Here is a 21461-nt window from a genome sequence, read left to right as displayed (position 1 = left end):
CAAACATATAAAAAAAGCTCAACATCATTGATCATAAGAGATGCAAATCAAAACCACAATGAGATACCATCTCACACTAGTCAGAACAGTTGTTATTAAAATGTCAAAAAATAACAGATGCTGGTGAGGTTGTGGAGAAAAAGGAACACTTTTACACTGTTGGTGGGAGTATAAATGAGTTCAACCATTGTGGAAGACAGTGTGGTGATTCCTCAAAGACTTAGAGACAGAAATAACATTCAGCCCAACAATTTCATTCCTGGGTATATACCCAAAGGAATATATTAACAAATTGTTGTATTATAAAAGCATATGCACATGTATGTTCATTGGAGCACTGTTCACAATAGCAAACACCTGGAATCAACTAGATGCCCATCAATGATAGACTGGGTAAAGAAAATGTGGTACATATACACCATGGAATACTGTGTAACCAACAAAAAGAATGAGATCATGTCCTTTGCTGGGACATGGATGGAGCTGGAGGCCATTATCCTTAGCAAACTAACGCAGGAACAGAAAACCAAATACTGCAAGTTCTCACTTATAAGTGGGAGCTAAATGATGAGAACACATGGACACATAGAGGGGAACAGAACACACTGGGGCCTATGGGAGAGCAGAGGGTGGGAGGAGGGAGAGGATCAAAAAAAAATAAGTAATGAACTACTAGGCTTCATACCTTGGTGATGAAATAATCTGTACAACAAACCCCCATGACACACATTTACCTATGTAACAAACGTGTATATCTTGCGCATGTACCCCTAAACTTAAAACTTTTAAGAAACAAATAAATAAATAAGTAAAAATTAGCTTAAATTCAGTATTCACCTCAAACTTTTCAAAATCTATTTCATACCTATAATTATATCCCCTTCTAATTTCTAATGCTGATAACTCTCTCTTTTTTTAACCTTGGTGAGACATTCCAGACTTTTGACATTTTTGGTTCTTTTCAAAAAATCATCTCTTAGTTTTATACAAATTTATCCCACCCCAACCCCCAACATTTTATTCATGTTTTTTTCTTTAGTAATACCCTTGCTTCTACTTTATGTATTTTTTTCACTAGCTTTTTAAGCTTTATACATGATTTATTTCTAGCCAATCTTTTCTTATTTTTAAAACACGCATACCTGGCTGCATTTTCTCTGAGTATATGTAGATTTTGATTTGTATTGTTTTCACTGTCATTCTTATTGTTGCAGTTAAATACACTAGCTCTGAATCATGCTATCTAGGTTCATATCCCAACACTGTCATTTATGGATTGTGTGCCCTTGGCCGGGTTATTTAGTACAGCTTTGTGCTTCAGTTCCTCATCTGTGACATGAGATGATAATGGAATCAACTTCCCAAGATTACTGTGAAAATAAAAAGATAATCCATGTAGATCACTTAGCATAATGCTGGTTGTATAACAATGTTCAATAATTTTAACATATTATCATTTGTAAATAATTTATAATTTCATTTTAAATTTTTTTGTATTAAAGTTAAAGGAGTGGCTTTTATTTCCAAGTTTATAAACAATTTGCTTATTAATTACAAATTTTATTTCAGTATAAAAAATGTAACCTGAATGATTTATCTTGAATTTTAACATTTTCTTTGCGTTTTAGCAGCTAGTTAATGTTTCATGTGCGTTTGAGGAGACTATGCATTCACTGTTTATTCATACAAAGTCCTTTATTCGATCAAGCTTCTTTGTTATTCTAATCCTCTCTATCCTTACTTTTTTCCTACTTGATCTATCAATTTGAGATGTGTGTTAAAGTCTTCTAAAATGGCTCTGTATTTTTCATTCCTACTTATATTTCTATCATTTTCACTTTATAGGTTATAAAGATGACATTTGATGTTATATTCTTAGATTTATAAAGGTTCAGTATTAGTAGAGCTTCTTACAGAATTCTATTTTTCACCAATATGAACATTTTTTATCTTGTCAAACCCTTTTCGCATTATTCTTTTTTGTCTAACATTGTTACTATATTTGTTATCCTTATTAGAACTTGCCTGATGTATCTTTCTACGTTTTTATTTCCAACCTTCTTTTTAGGTGTCTTTTTCTAAATAACATATAACCAGATTTGCTGTTGATGTTTACAAAATTTGAGATTTTTTTATTAAAGAAATTCTGTCCATGTGTCATGTACTGGAATCACTGATGGCTTGACTTTTTTTCTGCCATCTGGTGTTCCATATGTGTGTGTATGTGTTTATCATATACACACAGCTATATAAAAGTTATAAAACATACAGCTTTTAGAACTTACTTCCTATCTCTCCATCATGCTTTGTCCCTGCCATCTTTATGTTGCAATCATCTAGAACAGGGGTTCACCTGCCCCCTCCTTTTGTAAAGTCTTATCGCACATTCATTTACATATTATCTATGACTGTTTTCACACTACAACAGCAGAGCTGAATGGTTGCAACAGAGTCTATATGGAACACAAAACTGAAAATATTTACTATCTGGTCTTTTACAGAAAACATTTGCCAACGTCTAATCTAGATTTTAATTTTATGCTATTAATTTTAAATATATGTCATATTTAGACAAATCATCTCTTTTCTCTCCACTGATTCTTGAATGCTTCACCTTCATCTTTCTTGGATTCATCATTTATTTTGTTAAAATTTATCCTATAGTCATCCTTTCAAAGAGATTCTATTGGTGATACATATGCCCTGAGTTTATTTCAAAAATCATGTTTTTAAATTTCTGGGATCATTGTTTCATTTTCATGGAGGTAATATCATGAACCTCTTTGAGGATAATTGTTATATTTGTGATATTTATAAGTATATATTTTACATACAATAATTATATTTTCTTAAAATTATAAAATTTATAAAAAGAATTTGTATTCATCTTTTTTAAATTTATAAACTCTCTTTCCTTAGGTATTATTTTTTCTGAGTTTGGTGTCTCTGCAAACTTGTATTATTCTTGTATTGGATTATTCTTTTACTTTATAAATGAGAATCCCTGTTAGCTCTCTCCTTCTGCTTGACGTGGGTCAACTTGTGATTATTGGTGAAGGGAAGGGCATATTGCTGGGGAGAGTGTTTCTTTTCAGAGTGAGGAGCCTCCCTGTGCCTCCTGGGGTCCACTGCTACTCTTCTGTCTGTTGGCTCTCAGAATCCACAGGCTCACTACTTAATCTGTGGACAATTACAAGCAAAAGAAGGGAATGTGAGTAGCAGTCCAGCTGCTCCAAATGCAGTGTTTCAGTTAATCACTCTGGCCATTACCCTAGGATGTCCTATTCATAGAACCTGTTCTCTCTGAGCTTGTAGCATCCCTGAAATTTCTCCTACCTCCTCAGCAATCTAGAGCCAAATGTATGGCACAGTTGCTCTAGTATGTTTTTCTAAAGTCTGATCCGATCTCCTGAAAATTTCTCATACACTTACGGCATTTTTCTTGTCCCCTGTCCTGTTACCAATTAACCTCACCCCCTTTAATCTTTTCTGTCATTTCATAAGATTTGGTAGAGGTAACTTTCCTGCAGGCTGGCATCTTGATTTACTCTTCATACACAGGATTTTTGAATTAACTCTTTCAAAACTCCATTAAATATAATTTGTGGGTGATAACCTATGTTCTTGCCATTTTTATTTCAAAACATTTAAAAAGACACTCAAAGTTTCTTTGACACAGAGAGAAAAGTGAAGCCCTATTCCAACAATTCTCTGAGGGGCAAGTCTCAAGTCACTTGCCTTTAACAACACATTGGGTAGTCTATTCCATTTTTTTTTAATGTTCTTTCATGGGAGTGGGAGACACTGATTGTGAAGAGCTGTAATTTTTAGCCACTTTTTCCACCTTATACATTGGGCAGCGATAAGTGACATTTTCAGTCAGATTTGGCTAACAAGCTCATCCTGTTATGGAATTCTACTCCCTCCCTGCCATACCTCAATTCCTGACTGCTGAGTAGACTGTTCAGAGTACATCAAGAGCTAACTTGAACAGCTTTAATACTCACTAAGAGAACCCTTCTGAGAGTAGCTAGAAAGCACAGACCCTCATCTCTAATATTATTTAGGGTTTTGAGTCCCTGAATAGCTGGTGTCATTTGGCTTTCTTTAGGGACCTCAGAAGGCATACGTGTTTAAAGTTCCTATAAATATTGTGTAAGATTTTCCAACTGATTATGAAGACCTTCCGTTCTTTCTCCTTTTTCAGTTCTGGGGTTGATATTTGGAGGGGGTTAAAGTCAGACACCTCTGTACACTCCCAGAACTCTCTGACATAGCATGTGTTGAACCTCTCCTTGTTTTATGGTTTTTGGGGTTTTTTTGCTTGGTGTAGGCAAAATTTTTTCTTCTTGCCATCCAATGGTGCCTCTTTCCCTATCTGCTTCGTGCATTTCAAACACGCAGAGTTCGAATGTCCTTCTGTGCTCTGATCAAGGAATTTCTTGCAGCAGCTATCTTAGGTGCCGTGTGGCTTTTAGTGATCATGACCTGTGCTTTATCAGACTATAAAGTAGTGGCGTGTAAAAACTAGGCTGCCACAACTTTTGGTTTTCAGGGCTCCTGTCATTTTTAGGGCCCTTATCCCCTGCCATCAATCTATTCCTTCCCTTCTCCTCTCTACCTCCCAGAAAAAAAGGAAGGGAAATTCATAATTTATTTGGCTTTTACTATGTGTAAAGCATTGTGTGGAGTATTTTCAGAAATATTTTTCATTAAATTATCAGTACAACTGAGTGAAGGAGTTATTATCCCCACTTTTACCAATTGGAAAACTGAGGCTCAGAGAAGCAAAGAACTTGCCTGAGATCACAAAAATGGCAAGTGGTAGAGCTGAGATTTGGATCCTAGACTCTAAATTTGGAAGCCCGGGGGATCTCCATGAGGGTCAGCCTCAAGCCTCATCTGCCCAAGAGTGTGGATCTGAATTCAGATAAGAAACTAGAGGTTACAGGAAGCACGCAGCAGACTCTTTTCCTTAAAAGGAACAAAGCTGGCCAGAGTACCTTTAAATCTGGAGAATTGTAGCACCAGATGTCAGGCTGAACAGACACAGTTGGCTGCTTGAAAAATTTTTGTAAAGTCATGGAGACATGAATTTTAAGTACAAATTAACTATGTTCTCAGCTCCTACACCATTATTATGAATAAGATATTGAGCTTTCTTATTAGCCCATTCTGCTTTTTCTGACATTCTGCTTTTATTTTGTGGCCTGGACAAAAAAAAAAAAAAGCTTTTTCTAATAGCTCAATTCAACAAACATTCATTGTTTGGCTACTTTGTGGGAGTGACTATAGTATATGTTGGAGATATAGAGAAGATTACAAACATACTTCCTGACCAAATATAGTTTGTAGTACTGGAAGTCAGGTAGAGGGAGTGTAGATGCAAGAAATAGGCAAACAAACCTACGATTAGCCTACAATGAGATAGTATGACATAAGGCTGTACAAGGTACCACAGAGCCACAGAAAAGAGACAGCTAACACAACCTGGCTGGGAGTGGGTAGGGAATGGATAAGGGAAAACTGCTGAGAGGATGCAATTCTTGACAAATGAGTGAGCCCTTCACACCATAACTTTATGTGTAAGACTCTGTGGGGGAGGAGAAAATCACACTAAACTAAGGAAGTAATGAAAGTCTTCTCCTGAGTGTCTGAGAAGATAATTCAGTTGCTAGAGCTGCACTGGAGCCTAAACAAACTTTTCACTCCCCAGCTCCCCTTAAGTTTCTATGCCGTCGCTTGTATGTCTGTTCCTGGATTTCTGGGTGGTTATCCTGAATTTCCCCAAGGCCTGGCCAATAATCCATTCCTCTTCATTTGCACCTGCTTTCTCTGGTGCTCCATGAGGAAATTTACTCAGCTTCTATCATTCCCTGGGCCTACTGCTCCTATCAACACTAAGCCACTATCTTATCTTCTTTAAGCCCTCTGAGCTCCTCTTCACACAGTTTCTGCTTAATCATTGCCTCTTCTGGTTGTTGTCTAATGGTTTCTGAGGTTAGCTTTCTCTTGTGTATCTTTCAGCTACTGTTTTTACTCCCAACTGCCTAACCTTCTCTCCTTATCATATTCATACTCTCCAAAAAAGGAATCAATCCGTTAGCTAATTACTAACATCTTCCTTGGGCAAAGGTTTTATTGAGTCAGCTCATAAGCCACTGTCTAGCCGGAAGATTGATTGTCATGGTGTCAAATGTTGAGCCCTGTTCCAACTAGGGGGCCAGGGTTACAAGAGACAAGGATGGAAGCTTACATCAATAGAGCCAGGCTTGGAGGGTAACTGTGGATATGGCAGACAACCTGAGGCTTTGCTGAATTAGGAGAATGACACTACAGGCATAATTAGAGGCATTTTAAACGGAGAAAACAAAAACATACTAACATCAGCCACAGTATAACACTGGCGTAACTTCAGGAGATGGTAAGGGAAAAAGGGATGAAGAAAAATAGAAATTCATCCTTGGGAATAAACATTTATGTACAGGGAAGAGCAGAGAAAGTAGATCTATTCTTGGAAAGGAGACAGGTTGGCCCACTTCATAAGAAATTACCTTTCCTGAGATCCACATAAAGAAAATCCAAAGACATCTTCTCAAATACGTGAGGAGTGACTTACAGAATGTGGTAAGTGTCACGGTTCCTTGGCCTAGCCAAGTTGACACATACCCAGCTATTCAAATCATACTCTAAGCTGGATGTTGCTGTAAAGGTACGTATTTTGCAGATGTGGTTAATTAGCTACAATCAGTTGACTTTAAGTAGATTATCCTAAATAATTTTGGTGGGTCTCATCCAATCAGGTGAAAGGTCTTAAGAGCAAAACTGAATTATTTTGTTTTTTTTTTTTTCCTAAGGAAGAAGAAATTTCACCTGTGGGTTGCAGCATCCACTGTGCAAGGCATTTTGGCCTTCCCTACAGATTTCAGACTTGCCAGCCTCACAATCACATAAGCCAATTCCTTTAAAATATGTAAACATACAAATATAAAATATATATCTCCTAATACTTGTTCTCTCGTAGAACCTCGCTTTGTACACAGTATGGAAGCACAAACTCCTCAGAGTAGCTTGAATACACTCGGAATTTGGTACCCCATATAACCTTTATCATCAGCTGTTCACTCCAATTAGACCAGTCTTCTGTGTGTCTTGTCATTTGCATGCTCGTTTTCCTGCTTCTACTCACACTGCCTTTCCCTTCGGACTTGTCTCCATTCTTTCTCCCACCTTTATAAATCCTTCATTTTACTCACACTCTAGCTCCATCCCAAGTCCTCCATGCCACTTTTAACTTTAGCTCCTTTTGCTTTCTCTAAACTTCCTTAGCAGTTATTAGCTACGCCATTCACTGGTTTTTAATCTTATATATCTCACCTACCAGTGTCTTTTTTATATAGCATCCACCACTAGGAAGTATAAATTTGCAAGTACAAATTTGGGTGTGCAAGACATGTCACTATTCTTTAAATCAAATTAAATTTACCACAGACTTAAGTGATCTCAGCCTTAATTCTGCTGGAGTAGAAGGAAATCCAATCTCAGTTCTTACTGGGCTTTCCTCTCTTCCTAGTACTGCAGTAGAGTTTGAAAGACTTATGTTGAGCCTAGAAAATGGAAGATGGACTTTGACATCCTCACTGGCAATTCCTCCACTTATGGGCCAAGAAAGGCAAGGGAATCCAGCCTCCCTAATGGCATTGTGCATCCATATGAGGTTAGAGTATCTCCCTGGGGTACTCTTATTCTTACTACTGGAACCCCAATCTTTGATTTTCTACGGTTCATGGGAATTTTTTTTTCTGTAATTCCACCTGCCCATAGATGCTTCTTCTTTCCTTTTTTTTTTTTTTGAGACGGATCCTCACTGTGTCGCCCAGGCTGGAGTGCAGTGGCACGATCTCGACTCACTGCAACCTCCACCTCCCTGATTCAAGCAATTCTCTGCCTTAGCCTCAGCCTCCCGAGTAGCTGGGATTACAGGCACCTGCCATCATGCCCGGCTAATTTTTGTATTTTCAGTAGAAATGGGGTTTCACCATCTTCGCCAGGCTGGTCTTGAACTCCTGACCTTGTGATCCACCTGTCTCAGCGCCCCTTCCTTCCTTCCTTCCTTCCTTCCCTCCCTCCCTCCTTTCTTCCCTCCCTCCCTCCCTCTCTCTCTCTCCCCAGATGTGCTTACCTTTTTAACCCCCTAGCAACATCTCCTCAAGGAGCAACAAACTTGAAAGACAGGTTGCTGGGTCCAATTCCAGAAATAACATTGACACTGCATTCTAAGGAGTCCTGTTCCAGGAGGCTTCATTTAAAATGTGAACGGTGCCCCCTGGAGTTGCCTAAGAGAGAGCTCTTGTCAGACAACTTTCTGCCTAGTAACACAAAGTTCCCTTGAAGCCTGCTTGGAATGGAAGGGAGGGAAAATACAAGGAGCATAAAACCCAAATAAATAGCTCAATAAATTATCCTGTCACACACCTTTTGTTTGTTTCTTGTGTTTTTATTTCACTTTTAAAAATATGTATGGGCTGACATGTGTAGTGTTCCAATTAGATTATGAGCTTCTTGAAAATGAGAACAATATTTTATTTACTACTTATTTTTTAATCTTTCTAAGGTCCCAATATAATAACTTGTACATAGCAGGTTCTCGAATGTGCCTTGAAAGGAATGGAAGAATGATCGACCTTGTGAATTATTGGTTAGGCCCCACCTGTTCAGACTGCACTGGCACTGACTTCCTCACTGTAGGATTGGCTCTGGTGTCTTTTCATTGTCACTTTTAGTGTTAAGTAAATAACTAAAACACTTTTAGTGTCACAATTTAGTGTTTTTCTTTATCTGCTTCTGTTCACAGCCACTCCTTTCCTGAATTTCTAAGATATCAAATTTCTACTTGGGACCTTTTGGCCCAAGTTAAAGTAAACACTTCCTTTAAAATTTATGTAGATGATATTAACTTGAACCTTCTTTAATGTAAAAGAATTGAAAGTTACAACATAAACATGTATATGGTATCAACAGTGGAAAATTTCTAAGTGAAATCAAAGCGGGATCTAGCATTCGTTTCATCATACTACTCACTTGAAGAGCTGAGTACATTATGTGAACTTTATCCCACTAATCCTTAGAGATAAGCAAAGGTACTTGAAAGAATGACTTGTACAGATAGGGTCACATAGCCAGGTAGTGACAGTGTTAACAGTCTGCTGCCTTGCCAGTATTTGAATAGTTAGGCTACTTAGCCTTAACACTGGGCTATACATTGTTTTAATGACATAATGACATATTTGTGCTCTAACAGAAGAATTCACATTTTCACAGCATACTTACATTAGCACTCTTGGTATTGAGAACATGTATCAAAATTTGCCAATATTAACTTAGTTCTGAACCCCCCCAACTTCCCTCTTCTGTAATCTTGCTGCTGCTTTTATTTTTCTCCTCTTCACTCCCTCCCACATCCTCTTCTCTCTAATGCTATTAAAGACTGAAAGAAAGCTCAATCACATTACAGCATTGAAACTTATATATATATAAGCTCTCCTAGGACTACTTGCACTTTGAAAGACAACAGCTTAGCTGAAAGAAATTATCCATCACTTTCTGCTATCAAGGAAGATTTGGGAGAGGTGAAAAGCCTTCTTTCCTTGTTCTCTTAAATAACATGTAGGTCATTACACTCTACTTTCAGCTTCTAGAGGAGAAAGTTTGCAATGGAAAAAGACAGAGGAAGTAATGATCAGGGGAAAAGAGGATGAGAGGAGTATTTTATTTTTATATTCAAGTTGGGAAAGAAGGAGAACAGGGTAGAACTTTACCTTTTCCATATCTGGTAAACCACCATACTTTGTGGAAGTGAAATGTATACTTTCAGCACTTAACCAGTATGTACCAATAATGAAACCGACTTTCAGGCCTTCTTTTGATAGAACGATCCTAACTATAATGCAAAGTAACATTTTGTAAAGTGGGTTTTTGTCTCTCTCTCCTTCTTTTCCCTCGCCTATACTACTTTAGGATCTGATCACAGAGTCAACACCGGGCTATGCATTATTCCTTCAGCAAACAGTACCCTTTCATGGCTTCACACCAGTGCTCATGTTACTCCCTTTATCTGAAATCATCTTCCCTCTGTTGCTCTGCCTACTCAACTCCTATTCATCCAACAAGACCCAATTAAAATGCCAGCCATGATGCCTTCTCCAGTTCTTCTACCCTGAGCAAGACCAATCCCTCCCTCCATTATGACTCCACAACACTAGTGGATATGTTTATATTTTATAACTCATCATCTTATATATGTGAATATGTTGCTCTACTTCACAAAAATGTAAACTACTTCAAGTTGGGGCCAGGTCTTATTTATTCATATTTTCCGTGCCCAATACTGCTATATATCAGGCATGATAAATGTATATACTACAGTCTGGACAGTATAAAATGTTTACAGTTTCATAAAGGAGACAAGGTTTACAGACACAAGAGAGCAAGACAATATAATGGATCGGGCTAGGAAAATGAGGGTTAGTTAACTACTAAATTCCACAAATATTTATTAAATAGTCAGGAGTCAGGAATTATGTCCTGGGACTACTAGGATAAATAAAATAGTCATTTCCTTTGAGGTGCTCACAACCCATCTTGTAGATACTCTCTAAATGTGGACAACACTTCCCTGGTTTACCTATCACTTTTCATGTTGTTCCTTATAGCAACCCTCTGATGTACATCATTATTTTCATTTTTATAGAGATGGAAACAGAGGGTTTGAATTCCCAGGTCTTCTGACTCCAAGGCCAGGTTTTTCTACCCCACTACATCAGTGTTCCTCAAAATTTTCCTCTGGTGTACACTTTCCCAGTAGAGAATAAACTTAGGCTCCTCAGGGTTGGGTAATACTTGTGTGTTATCTTAAAAAGTCATGCTTACTACAATGTCTTACCTTATTTACCAGAGAGTCAAAATGATGCTCAGAGAAAATGAGCCACATTGATTCTGGGTCCTTGAGGGTCCTCAGTACAGGGTTGCACAATCAAAGGAACCCATATAATATGAGAAGCACATGGCTACACTCCTGCCTTTATTCAGGGTCCCTGGGTTTGGCTTGAGTCCACACTCAAAATTTTGGGTAACTTCATCAGATTTCTTAATGTCATGATTTTATTCACAGTCTTCTCTGAAGACTGGAACAAAACACCCACTGTACTCCCAGATGTTAAGTGAGTAGTGAGGGCCGCCCCTTTCCTCCCTGAAAGGGTATCTCACTCTGGCAATAAGGTCTCCTCAGTCTGATACTCTCTGCCACCCCTCCCATTGCTGGTCTCCTTCAACTCCCTGTAGGTCCTGGAAGGCCGGAAAAGGTTTACCACCACACTCCGGTCAGCACCGCCGCTAGAGGGCAGCCCGCGGCTGCAGCTTCGTGAGCCCTCTAGTGGCTGCTGGGGTGACCTGGCTCTTTTATGGAACCCATTAAAAACTCTCAGAAGTTGCACTTGGGAAGCCAGCCTGTGTGACACCCGGTAGCGAACTTTTTATAAAACGTCTTGGTTCTCGGCTTCCTTTTGTTAAGGCCTTTGGCAGACCTTAGATACGTTACCCCCTAGATGACTCTCCCACTTCCTAAGGATCTCCCCCTCCCAGGGTGTTGCAACTTGGAGCCATCATTCTCTCTTGGCAAGGCAAAAAATTAGAACCTTGGGGAACTTGGCAACTTTCCTCAGCGTGATATAGGGCATACACACACACACGTATATATATACCTACATTCAAGATTTTTCAGCGTAATTCCAGTTTCAGCATAGCTTGCAGGCTCTGGAATTAAACTTCCAGGACTCAAATTTTGGCTCCTGCATTTACTAATTGGGTAATTTTAAGAATGTTAATTAACCTAAGCGTCCATTTCATCTGTAACAGAGGGAGACTAATAATACCTACATTATACACTCTTGGGGAGGAATAACTATGATAATGTATGGAAAGTGCTAGTCTGGCACACAAAGTGTTCAACAAACATTAGCTATTTTTATCCTTCAAAGCTTCTGTCTAGTGCACACCATGTCTATCAATTTGGTCCAGAAAAATACTGTCTTTACACACCCACATGAAGATATGTATGCAAAATGAATGTCGTAAACCACCTATAGTTTCCTAAAGTGGCTAAGCTAATAGAGACCTTAGAGTATGGAAAAGGGGGCTCATTTGTTTGATGCAACTCGTGCAATGGGTAGTTGGAGCACAGCGTAATCCAAGAGGCCCCGGGGGGGGGGGGGCTTATTTTGCACACAGGTGTTCTTCCTCCCTGCACCCCCACCCTCAACCCTCACCTCGTGCAAGCATTCAGTGTGAGTCTGGGCCTTAAGTCTGTGGGCCAGGACAGAGGGCACAGTGGACAAAAGCAAGAGGGTTTCAGGCCAAGGCAGGGAACTGAGAACTCAAAGGCCAGGCAACCCAAGCCAATCAGATTCACCATCCACTAGGAGTCTAAAAGGTGGCAGAGCCCCACAGCCCAAAGTCCACACACAGCAGGAAAGTGGCCAGAGGATCTAACAGGTAGAAACCTGATAGACACTCTATCAGAAAAGTTAAAGCTGAAGGGCTCATAACACCCACGGGCCCAAAGAAAGGTCAGTGTGAGCTGAACAGCTGTTCCATTTGGTGCCAGAGGCCTTGGCTGTTGTATTCTACATCCACGCAGCCTCCCTGATCAGCCCCACCTAGAAAAGCCAATTCTTCTGCTCTTAAAGGAGACTGACTTATTTGTGGCAAAGCTATCATTTAGGTATGAATGGGAAGGGGGGGAATGGTGCGGAGTCTGCGGGGGGAGGGCGGGTGTTCAACGGGCTCCAAAGGAAGGAGCTCGTGGCTGACGCCTGAGCCTCCATGTTGTGAGTACTACATGCGTTTCTTTCAGAGGCAGGCAGGGGCCTTGGCTGCAGGGACCCTGACAAGCCGCGACTTGAGCTATGCTTTAGAGCCTGGGTGGAATTGGGAGCGGTATAAAGGAGGGAGGGCATTCCTGGAAAGGGGGTGGGGTGGGGTGGGGAGGTGGAGGGGAACAGCATGAGCAAAGGCACGAAGGAAGAATGAATCTGCTGCGCGTTGAGGATGGCATGGAGACTTCCCTGATTGGAGCCGGGAGTTCTTGCAGGGGGATGGAGGCCGCTATGATTGGATAGTTAAAGTGGGGCCAGATTTGGAGGGCTTTGAATGCCCGACCGAGGAGCACTCAACCCAGCTCCTGACTCGCGATTTCCGTTCAAGACTTAATTACCTAAAGGGTGGTTAATTCCAACGGGTGTTCTTCTTTGGGGGCTTCTGAAAAGTCAGTTTATCGTCTTACCTGCTTCAGTTCTCTTCATTTACTCAGGGAGGAAGTAATCCTCACATGCATGTGCAGGGGAGGGGGGATAATGTTGATTTCTCTTTACTTGCTTTGAAGATGCCTCCCCCGCCCAAATCCCATTTCCACGCCAAATATTATTAAATTTGGTTTCTCCTCCTCACGCAAGTTCTCTTTCTCTCGCCAGCACCTCCCCCACGTTTTCCTGCTCTCCACCAGCCGGGCCGGACTCCTCCCGGCCCCCAGCGGCGCGCTTCCCCGGCCCGCTGGCCCGCGCCGTGCGCCCCCCTCCCGGCCCGTCGCGCCCGCGGCCCGCACACCCTGGTCCACGCCCCCCCGGCGGAGCGGTAGGTGTTGTGCGGTCTGCGCCGGGCCGCAGTGCGGCTGCGCGCACTGGGCTGCCTCCGGGGCTGGCAGGGCAGCGGCGGCCGCGGCGGCGGCGGGGCCGGGAGCGAGCGGCGGCGGCAACGTGGGGAGTGGCGTGGAGCGGTGCCTGGGGCTGCAGCAGCACGGGGACCCCGGAGTAGAAAGCCCCGGGGACAAGGAAGGAAGGCCTGGCCGCCAAATCCCTGAGCAACCGTTCTTCTTGGATTTTGGGGGGAGCCTGCCCCCCCCACTTCGTCTTCAAACGCCCCCATCTCACCCCCCCACAGCCCCGGCCGCTGACGGGAGGAGGCGGCGGCGGCAGCGGGGGGCTGAGGGGCGCCGCCATGCCTCTCCCGCGGTGAAGCACCCCGGCCGTGAGGAGCCGCTGGTCTCCCCGGTGATGTTCCCCAGGCGGCAGGCGAAAGCGACTCACTCGAGCCCTGGGGTAAAGGCCTAGCTTATCCAGCTTCCTTCCTCCTCCTCCTCCTCTTCCCCTCCCCCTCCCCCTCCTCCTCTCCCCCCTTCGTCCTCCCCTCCCGGTCTCTTCCCTCACCCTTCCCCGCGCCCCCATCTTTCCCTCCCTCCCTCCCACCCCTCTGCAGCGATGGCAGAGGAACAACAACAGCCGCCACCACAGCAGCCTGATGCCCATCAGCAGCTTCCCCCCAGCGCCCCCAACTCGGGGGTGGCCCTGCCAGCCCTTGTGCCCGGGCTGCCAGGGACAGAGGCCAGCGCGCTGCAACACAAGATCAAGAACTCCATCTGGTAAGAGGATCCTCCATCGCTCGCGTGAAAAAGCCCAGGCACATTTCTGCTGCAAAGTGGGTGGGGGGCGGCGGGCGGGGGGAGCGGAGGAGGAGGCTGATGCATTCATTGAATGTGGCTTTCCCCAGTCGGGTGCACATTTGTAGGACCTCTGGAGGTGTGCGGACTTTGCATCAATCAGCCCCTGTCTTCTTAGCTAAAAAATGCTTTTACCCCTTCCTCAATTGTGAGTGCAGATAAACAAGTTTTTTGGTTTTATTTTTTCACTCATTGTAACAGAAATATGGGTCGAAATTAAGTCATATTGCATGATGGTGGCATGAATTTGGAACTGGAGAATGTGAAATGTGTTTACTCCTTTTTGCAGCCATAGAAGGAGGAAGAAGTGTATTGTGAATTTTCACCAGATACTGTGCGTAAGAATATTAATATGCAGCACAAAACCTAATGTGTCTCTTCCTTTCAGTTGGGTTAGCTGCTATTTCTGAATGTTTTTGCCTCCCTTATCCTAATATTAAATTTCTTTTTCAGGGAGTTTATTCTTTGCATTGATTGTGAAGAAAGTGCTTTTTTAGTATAAAATATTTTAAGATGGTAGTTTACAACAAACTGGTTTTTTTTTCAATTAAAATATAGGGAATCAAATGTCTTGCCATTTGTATGTCTTTTTAAAAGAAACCATTGATGGAATATCTTTCGCTATTTTACTTTCTTGTATGAAAATTTCCAATATTTCAGCATTAAACTCCTAAAGTCTAGTGGGAATCTTTTAATAATTAAATACACTAAGTCCATCCGCTGTTAGAGCCATTGCAATATTCTTTGAACATGAACTTGCATTGTTTTGTAGGATTCTTCATTAACTGCCTTTTTTTTTTAAGTGTAGCAATATTTTTTAAATGGAAAGTAATATTTGGAATTTGGTCTAAGATTGCTTTTAATAGAAGTTTAAAAAGAGAATTTTATATGGTATTTTAAAAAGCCTTGATTTTGAAAATGGAAATGAAATCTTTGCAGGGCCATCATTGAATATGAGTACTAAAATATCAAAACTCATTTTCTCATTTTGAAAACATATCGTAAAGCAACTGGCGTTGCATGTACAGTATTTGCACATTTTTAAAGTGACAATTTTTAAATACAAGATTTAGGTTAGTTATATAGTAATTTTCATTATTTTCTTGGCATGCATCCATGCCGTCATGATGCTGATATGAAGTAGGTCAGTGCAGGCTTTAATAGTTTCATCAACAGTAGTTGGCAGTTGAGTATCTTGCTTTCAGTTTTAATTTTAAAATGAAGTTTAAATATTTTAAAGGAGAATTTTTTTGGCTTTGACAATAGTCATGTTGTGGCAACTTGAATAGGTCTGATAGATATGATTGGGGGGTGTGTGTGTGTGTGTGTGTGTGTGTGTGTGACAGAAAGCAGGCTTTATTCTTCAATGAATACCCTCACCCCCTTTTTAAAGCTATAATTTAAAAGAAGAGATGGTGAATATCTTGCTTGCCATCAAGGTTTTCACAAAACCAGTGTGTATGTGTGTGTGTTTTTAACCTCTAGTAACGTGATGTAACTTTGTGTTTCTGAAATCATCATTAAATTGAATTAAGCACCTTGGTTTTACATTCAGATGTGGGAAATCCAAGTTAATGGACTAAAATCTTTTAAGAGAGACAAATTTTAAAAGTTGAATTAGTAATGTATATTTTAATTGATTATGAGAACAAGAGGGGAAAGGAATCTTCACTTTATAGTTTTAAAATAAGTGAGTTGTGGAGGCAACTGAGTGAAATGTTTGAATAATGATGATAGTCGAGTGCACTTTTTGGCAAATAATGTGTTAATTTAATTTTTTTTTATATTGGCACATCCATTACAGCCTAACTGCTCTGACTTTAACATGAGAAAAACTTCTGAAGTAGAGTGCACTCCAGTTTTTGGTACTTGCTCTGAAAAAATAATGGGCAACAAACACGTGAATCCCAAAATATGAAATTTTATATTTTTGTTTTAAAATTGTAATGATACACTTATTGGCATCTGATGTTCAACTTTAGAAATCCTATTTGCAAAAATGATTTTTATATACTTAAAATTTCAGAATAAACAACATTTGTAGATAATAAACAAAATTAGTAAATATACTTAATAGTGTCATACCTCCTGCTCCACAAGAATGGATTTATATTATTCATCAAGTGACTATGTAAAATAAAGATACCAAAAGTGAAAACTCCTTTACTACCATATATTCCTAAGAAATAGTATATATGTATTAAATTTAAATCATTTTTAATAGATGATTGCAGTTAGATATTTCACATTTTTGAGGCAATAATATTATTTTACAAATTATTTTATCACCTGATAATATTCTGAGAGACTATCAGTTTTGTACTGCTTCCTGAATCATCCTTTGGTGCCATTATTAATGAGAATTTAAAATTACACTCAAAAGAAATGTGACATTTAAAAATTATCAAATGGGTTTTGCATTTGGTTTATCATAGTTTCTAAATTACTGGGCTTGCATATCACAAACAAGTCTGTACTTGTCCTCCTACTCTACAAATATAAATATAGTATGTGATGTAGGCCTTTGACTGGACAATAAGTTATCAGTTCATAATTTATTCTGTTTATTAAACTGAAATACGGTTTGATAAAAGTGTGTGCATTGAAATATCAGGCATTAAATGAGTCTGGAAAAAAAGCATTCAAAGTTGAGTGGAAAAGAGTTGGAAATATATTTTAAAGGTAATTATAGAAAATAAGGTTAGTACAAAATTGACAGTGTTGTTATGTTTCTATAATATGGTTATGAATACCTTCAAGTTAATTCTAGGTTAACAAGCTTGCATGTTTCTTACCCTTACTCATTCTTACTCCATAGACAAAAGGTCCAAATCACTGACACTATTCACTAGAAAGGAGATTTCTTAGTAGGCATGTGCTTTAGTACTGAATATGCTGTAAGGTTATTTGTATTTTCTAAAAAGTAGAATTCCAAAATTAGCTTTTTGTTGTTAAAAAAAAAAAAAAAGAAAACTAGTAACCCATGTATTTTTACCTAAAACAAGGCCACAACCCAACCTAACTGCAAACTTCTTTTAGCTTAAATTGTACCCCTCTTTGGTTACTTCAAAAAATAAATAAATAAATAAAAGAAATACCAAAGCAAGTTTTCCCTTCCTCTTATCTCTCAGTGTCTTCGTAGTTTAGTGAAAATTTTTTAGTGTAAGCAACAGTAAACACATTTACTAAGTCCTTTTATTTACCTTTTTAAGTCAGTTTTACTTGAAACCCTGATAGAATAAAATTGTTGTGGAAAAAATAGGATTGAGATGGTTTCTGCCTGTTTGTGAACTGAGATCATACCTACATGAGTGGGAGTGAATAACATATTTGCAGTGAGGCTGTAACATAGATACAGGTTGATCATCCCTAATCCAAAATCCCCCAGAATTCAAGATGCTCCAGAATCTGAAACACTCCAAAATCCCAAACGTTTTTAGTGCCACAAGTGAAAAATTCCACACCTGACTTCATTGAATCACACACAAAATTATTTAAAATATTGTATAGGCCAGGCGCGGTGGCTCACACCTGTAATCCCAGCACTCTGGGAGGCTGAGGCGGGCGGATCACCTGAGGTCAGGAGTTCAAGACCAGCCTGGCCATGGTGAAACCCCGTCTCTACTAAAAATACAAAAAATTAGCCGAGGGTGGTGGTGCCCACCTGTAATCCTGGCTACTCGGGAGGCTGAGGCAGGAGAATCGCTTGAACCCAGGAGGCGGAGGTTGCTGTGAGCCGAGATCGCACCATTGCACTCCAGTCTGGGCAACAAGAGCAAAACTCCTTTAAAAAAAAATTGTATAAAAATTACCTTCAGGTTATGTGTATAAGGTGTATATGAAACATAAATGAATTTCTTGTTTAGACTTGGGTTACATCCCTAAGATACTCATTACACATATGCAAATATTCCAAAATCCAAAATAATAAATTGGAGGCACACTAGGCGCAGTGGCTCACGCCTGTAATCCTAACACTTTGGGAGGTCAAGGTGGGCAGATTGCCTGAGTTCAGGAGTTTGCGACCAGCCTGGGCAACACGGTGAAACCCCGTCTCTACTGAAATCCAAAAAATTATCCAGGTGTGGCATCGTGCGCCTGTAGTCCCAGCCACTTGGGAGGCTGAGGCAGGAGAATCCCTTGAACCCAGGAGGTGGAGGTTGCAGTGAGCCGAGATCATGCCACTGCACTCCAGCTGGGCGACAGAGCGGGACTCCGGTTCAAAATAAAAAACTAAAAATAACAAATAAATAAATAAGTCGGAAGCACGTATGATCCCACGCATTTCAGATAAAAGATAGTCAACTTGTATTAAACTTGTACCTGAAAATTCAAAAGAAATCCTGATGTTTTGTTTTAGAAAATATTCCAATACTGCATTTACTCAAATTTAGGGATTCTTAAAAGAATTTGTTATCAATTACTGTTTTTATTTCTGTAACTTTATTTGCAGGCAAGACCTCATAAGCCTCTTCTTAAAACGGTCATATAAGATCTATCGTTTTGCCCACTTTATGGAAAGAGATAAACAATGACAGAAGACCTATAAGATTCTACTGATTCCTTATTAGACCCTGGAAAAAATGCTGGGGTCAGAGTTCCTTATCTTTATTCAATCCTGTAAGGCATACATACTTCTGTATCTGCTATATTTTAGGCTGAAAATTATAATAAAAGTAGAATTATATATATGATCTATTTTGGATGTTTTCTGAATTCTAGTTAAAACCCAAATTGAACAATTTTGTTTTACTTTCTTATGATGATGACAATCAACATCTAGATATTAAGTGATTAATCTCTTGTTTCCATCTTAGTTACAGGGAGCTGTGTTTGGTGATCCAGAAGGTTTACATAGTGATGCCATATTAGTTCTGATTACAGTCCGCCATCCTAGAATGCAGTGGTTCAGTTTTATTCTTGGTTTTTGAATCAGGTAGTTTATTAACTCTGTTGAGAAATATTGTTCCTTCAGCTACAGTGGAAAACATGTACTATAAATTCATAACTTTAGAGTTTACTTTAACTGGAAGTCTATGATTTTCATTTTGCTTTAAAAATAAAGACCGACTAGCACATCAGCTGGCTTCCATGTATTTTTGATTAGTAGGTTGACCTCCTACCTACCCTGAGTTTAGCCTGTCTTCAATACCAAGCACACAAAAGACTTAAGATGCATTTTGCATATCCGTATTGAGGCTAGCTGTGTCCCAACATGGTTTCTGGTTCCAGAAGGAAGGCAGTTCCTTGCTCTCCTATGATTTTAAACTGATAAAATTGTCTTCCCTATTGACAAAAGTTAATTGCAAGTTAAGCAATTCCAAGCCTGTTGATTTTCTTGTCTTGTTTAGGTTGGGTAGTGGATATGTACGTATTTAAATGATTGACCAATTTGCTCTCTCCATTGAAAGGTGTCTTGAATGATGGTATGTGCAGGACTGATTTGGTTTATGTCTAACTGTAAGTTTTTGGTATTATTTGGGGGAAATGAGCTTCATAGTGGTAGAAAAGAGAGAAGTGTCTTGTTTGAAAGATGCATTGGATTAAGAATTATGTTGCATTACTTTTTCCATTAGAAAATAATATTGCATGCTAAAATTGTGCAAATGAAAATTAAAATAAGCCTTATCATATACTTATATTTGAGGACTTTAAGCAAGAAGAGTTTGTAAGTACTTAAATGAGTATCTGCTATATACAAAGTATGCCAGAGACTGGCATTTGAGGAATGCCCATTCACTTGTAATATTAACCTTGTAAAATTGACCTAAGCAAAAATATGCAATAAAACTTCTCTTTTATTCAGTTAGGGGACCAGGAAAAGAAGTGACAAGTGTCAAGGTATGCATTGTGGAAAAAGTAGACCTTAGTTTCCTCATTTACAAAATGAGAGATCTGTACTAAGTGACCGTGAAGGTTCCTGAGATTCTAACACTGTTACTAAATCAATATTGACAACAATAATAAAACCAAAAGCACAATGAAAGACTAATATAATTAATTTATCATGGGCAATCAACAGAACATTTTCATTGGATGAATTATTAGGATTTGTCAGTGTTTCCTTGGGTGTTAGCTGAGGAGGACTTGCTTATTGCTACCTTGTGCAAGGGTTCTGTTATGTGAGATTAACTGTGCACATCTTTATTGAGCATATATTACATTTAAAGTAGTTAAGAGCTGTTTATTGTGCAAAAGTAAGGCTATGCAGTAATCCTGGTTGTTGGGGAGTTTACTAACTGCTGGTTGAGAGATTGTAGTAGGGAGGCTGTTTGTGTGCTGCTTTTGTTTTGTCTTCTTTATAAAGAGATGTTTAACCTTATCCCATAATAGTAATGTAATATTTTAAGGCAGTGAATGTCATATTGTAGATTCAATTATATAAATAAGAAAAGTATGTACTCTTTCAGAATAATTTAGTGCAGAGTTGAGCTTCACAGCTATTCCTCTTCATCTAGGATAGACATTTTAATAAGTAATCATGACAGAATGTTCTTTGTAAATTATAAGGAACATGATAGTAAGATGGTTATTCCACATCTCTGAGCAAAGTAGACTACTCTTGTCCAGTGCCTCCTATTCTACCATTCTCTTTCTGTTTAGTCTTTTAGTTGCTTTCTCTTCTGCTTTTTGGAGGGTTCTAAGTTCGAGTTAAAGATGAGAAGCATGGGCCAGTAGGAGGAAGAATCTTCCTGCTTTGGGTAGGATAATAAAATAAGGAACAATAAACACTAAGGCCTTAATGCACTTACTTGCTGACTATGAGATTAAGATATTTGGCACTCAACCCACATAAATAAATACCTTAAAACATGATTTTTCTTTTTTTGCGACTGTAAATAGGCATTTACTTTTTCTATTTCACTAACTGTATGCCTCCTATTTATAAGACAAAATAGAAACATGAGGTTTG

At 39.5% G+C, this 21461-nt stretch overlaps 2 protein-coding genes across 6 annotated transcripts in view; one reads left to right on the top strand and one right to left on the bottom strand.

The window, feature by feature from the left end:
- TEX9 (testis expressed 9) overlaps positions 1-13621 on the bottom strand; it is a 216173-nt gene extending 202552 nt beyond the window's left edge. For 2 of the 3 annotated variants that reach the window (XM_024349015.3, XM_063795045.1), the window contains exon 1: positions 13340-13621. The gene's annotated coding sequence lies outside the window, so the exon portion shown is untranslated. The remainder of the gene's footprint in view (positions 1-13339) is intronic. The other variant, XM_063795029.1, reaches the window with a different exon arrangement.
- RFX7 (regulatory factor X7) overlaps positions 13616-21461 on the top strand; it is a 151142-nt gene continuing 143296 nt past the window's right edge. The window contains exons 1-2 of one of the 3 annotated variants that reach the window (XM_063794976.1): positions 13616-13686; positions 14308-14470. In XM_063794976.1, the coding sequence (XP_063651046.1) occupies positions 14310-14470 (161 nt within the window). In that variant the 5' untranslated portion in view covers positions 13616-13686; positions 14308-14309. Of the gene's footprint in view, positions 13687-14009; positions 14151-14307; positions 14471-21461 lie in introns of those variants that run through there. The other 2 variants (XM_054667560.2, XM_054667561.2) reach the window with 2 other exon arrangements.

Source organism: Pan troglodytes, chromosome 16 (assembly GCF_028858775.2).
Source record: "Pan troglodytes isolate AG18354 chromosome 16, NHGRI_mPanTro3-v2.0_pri, whole genome shotgun sequence".
Classification (NCBI taxonomy): Eukaryota; Metazoa; Chordata; class Mammalia; order Primates; family Hominidae; genus Pan; species Pan troglodytes.
Note: the sequence above shows the minus strand (reverse complement) of the source record. Positions and strands in the feature narration are given on the sequence as shown.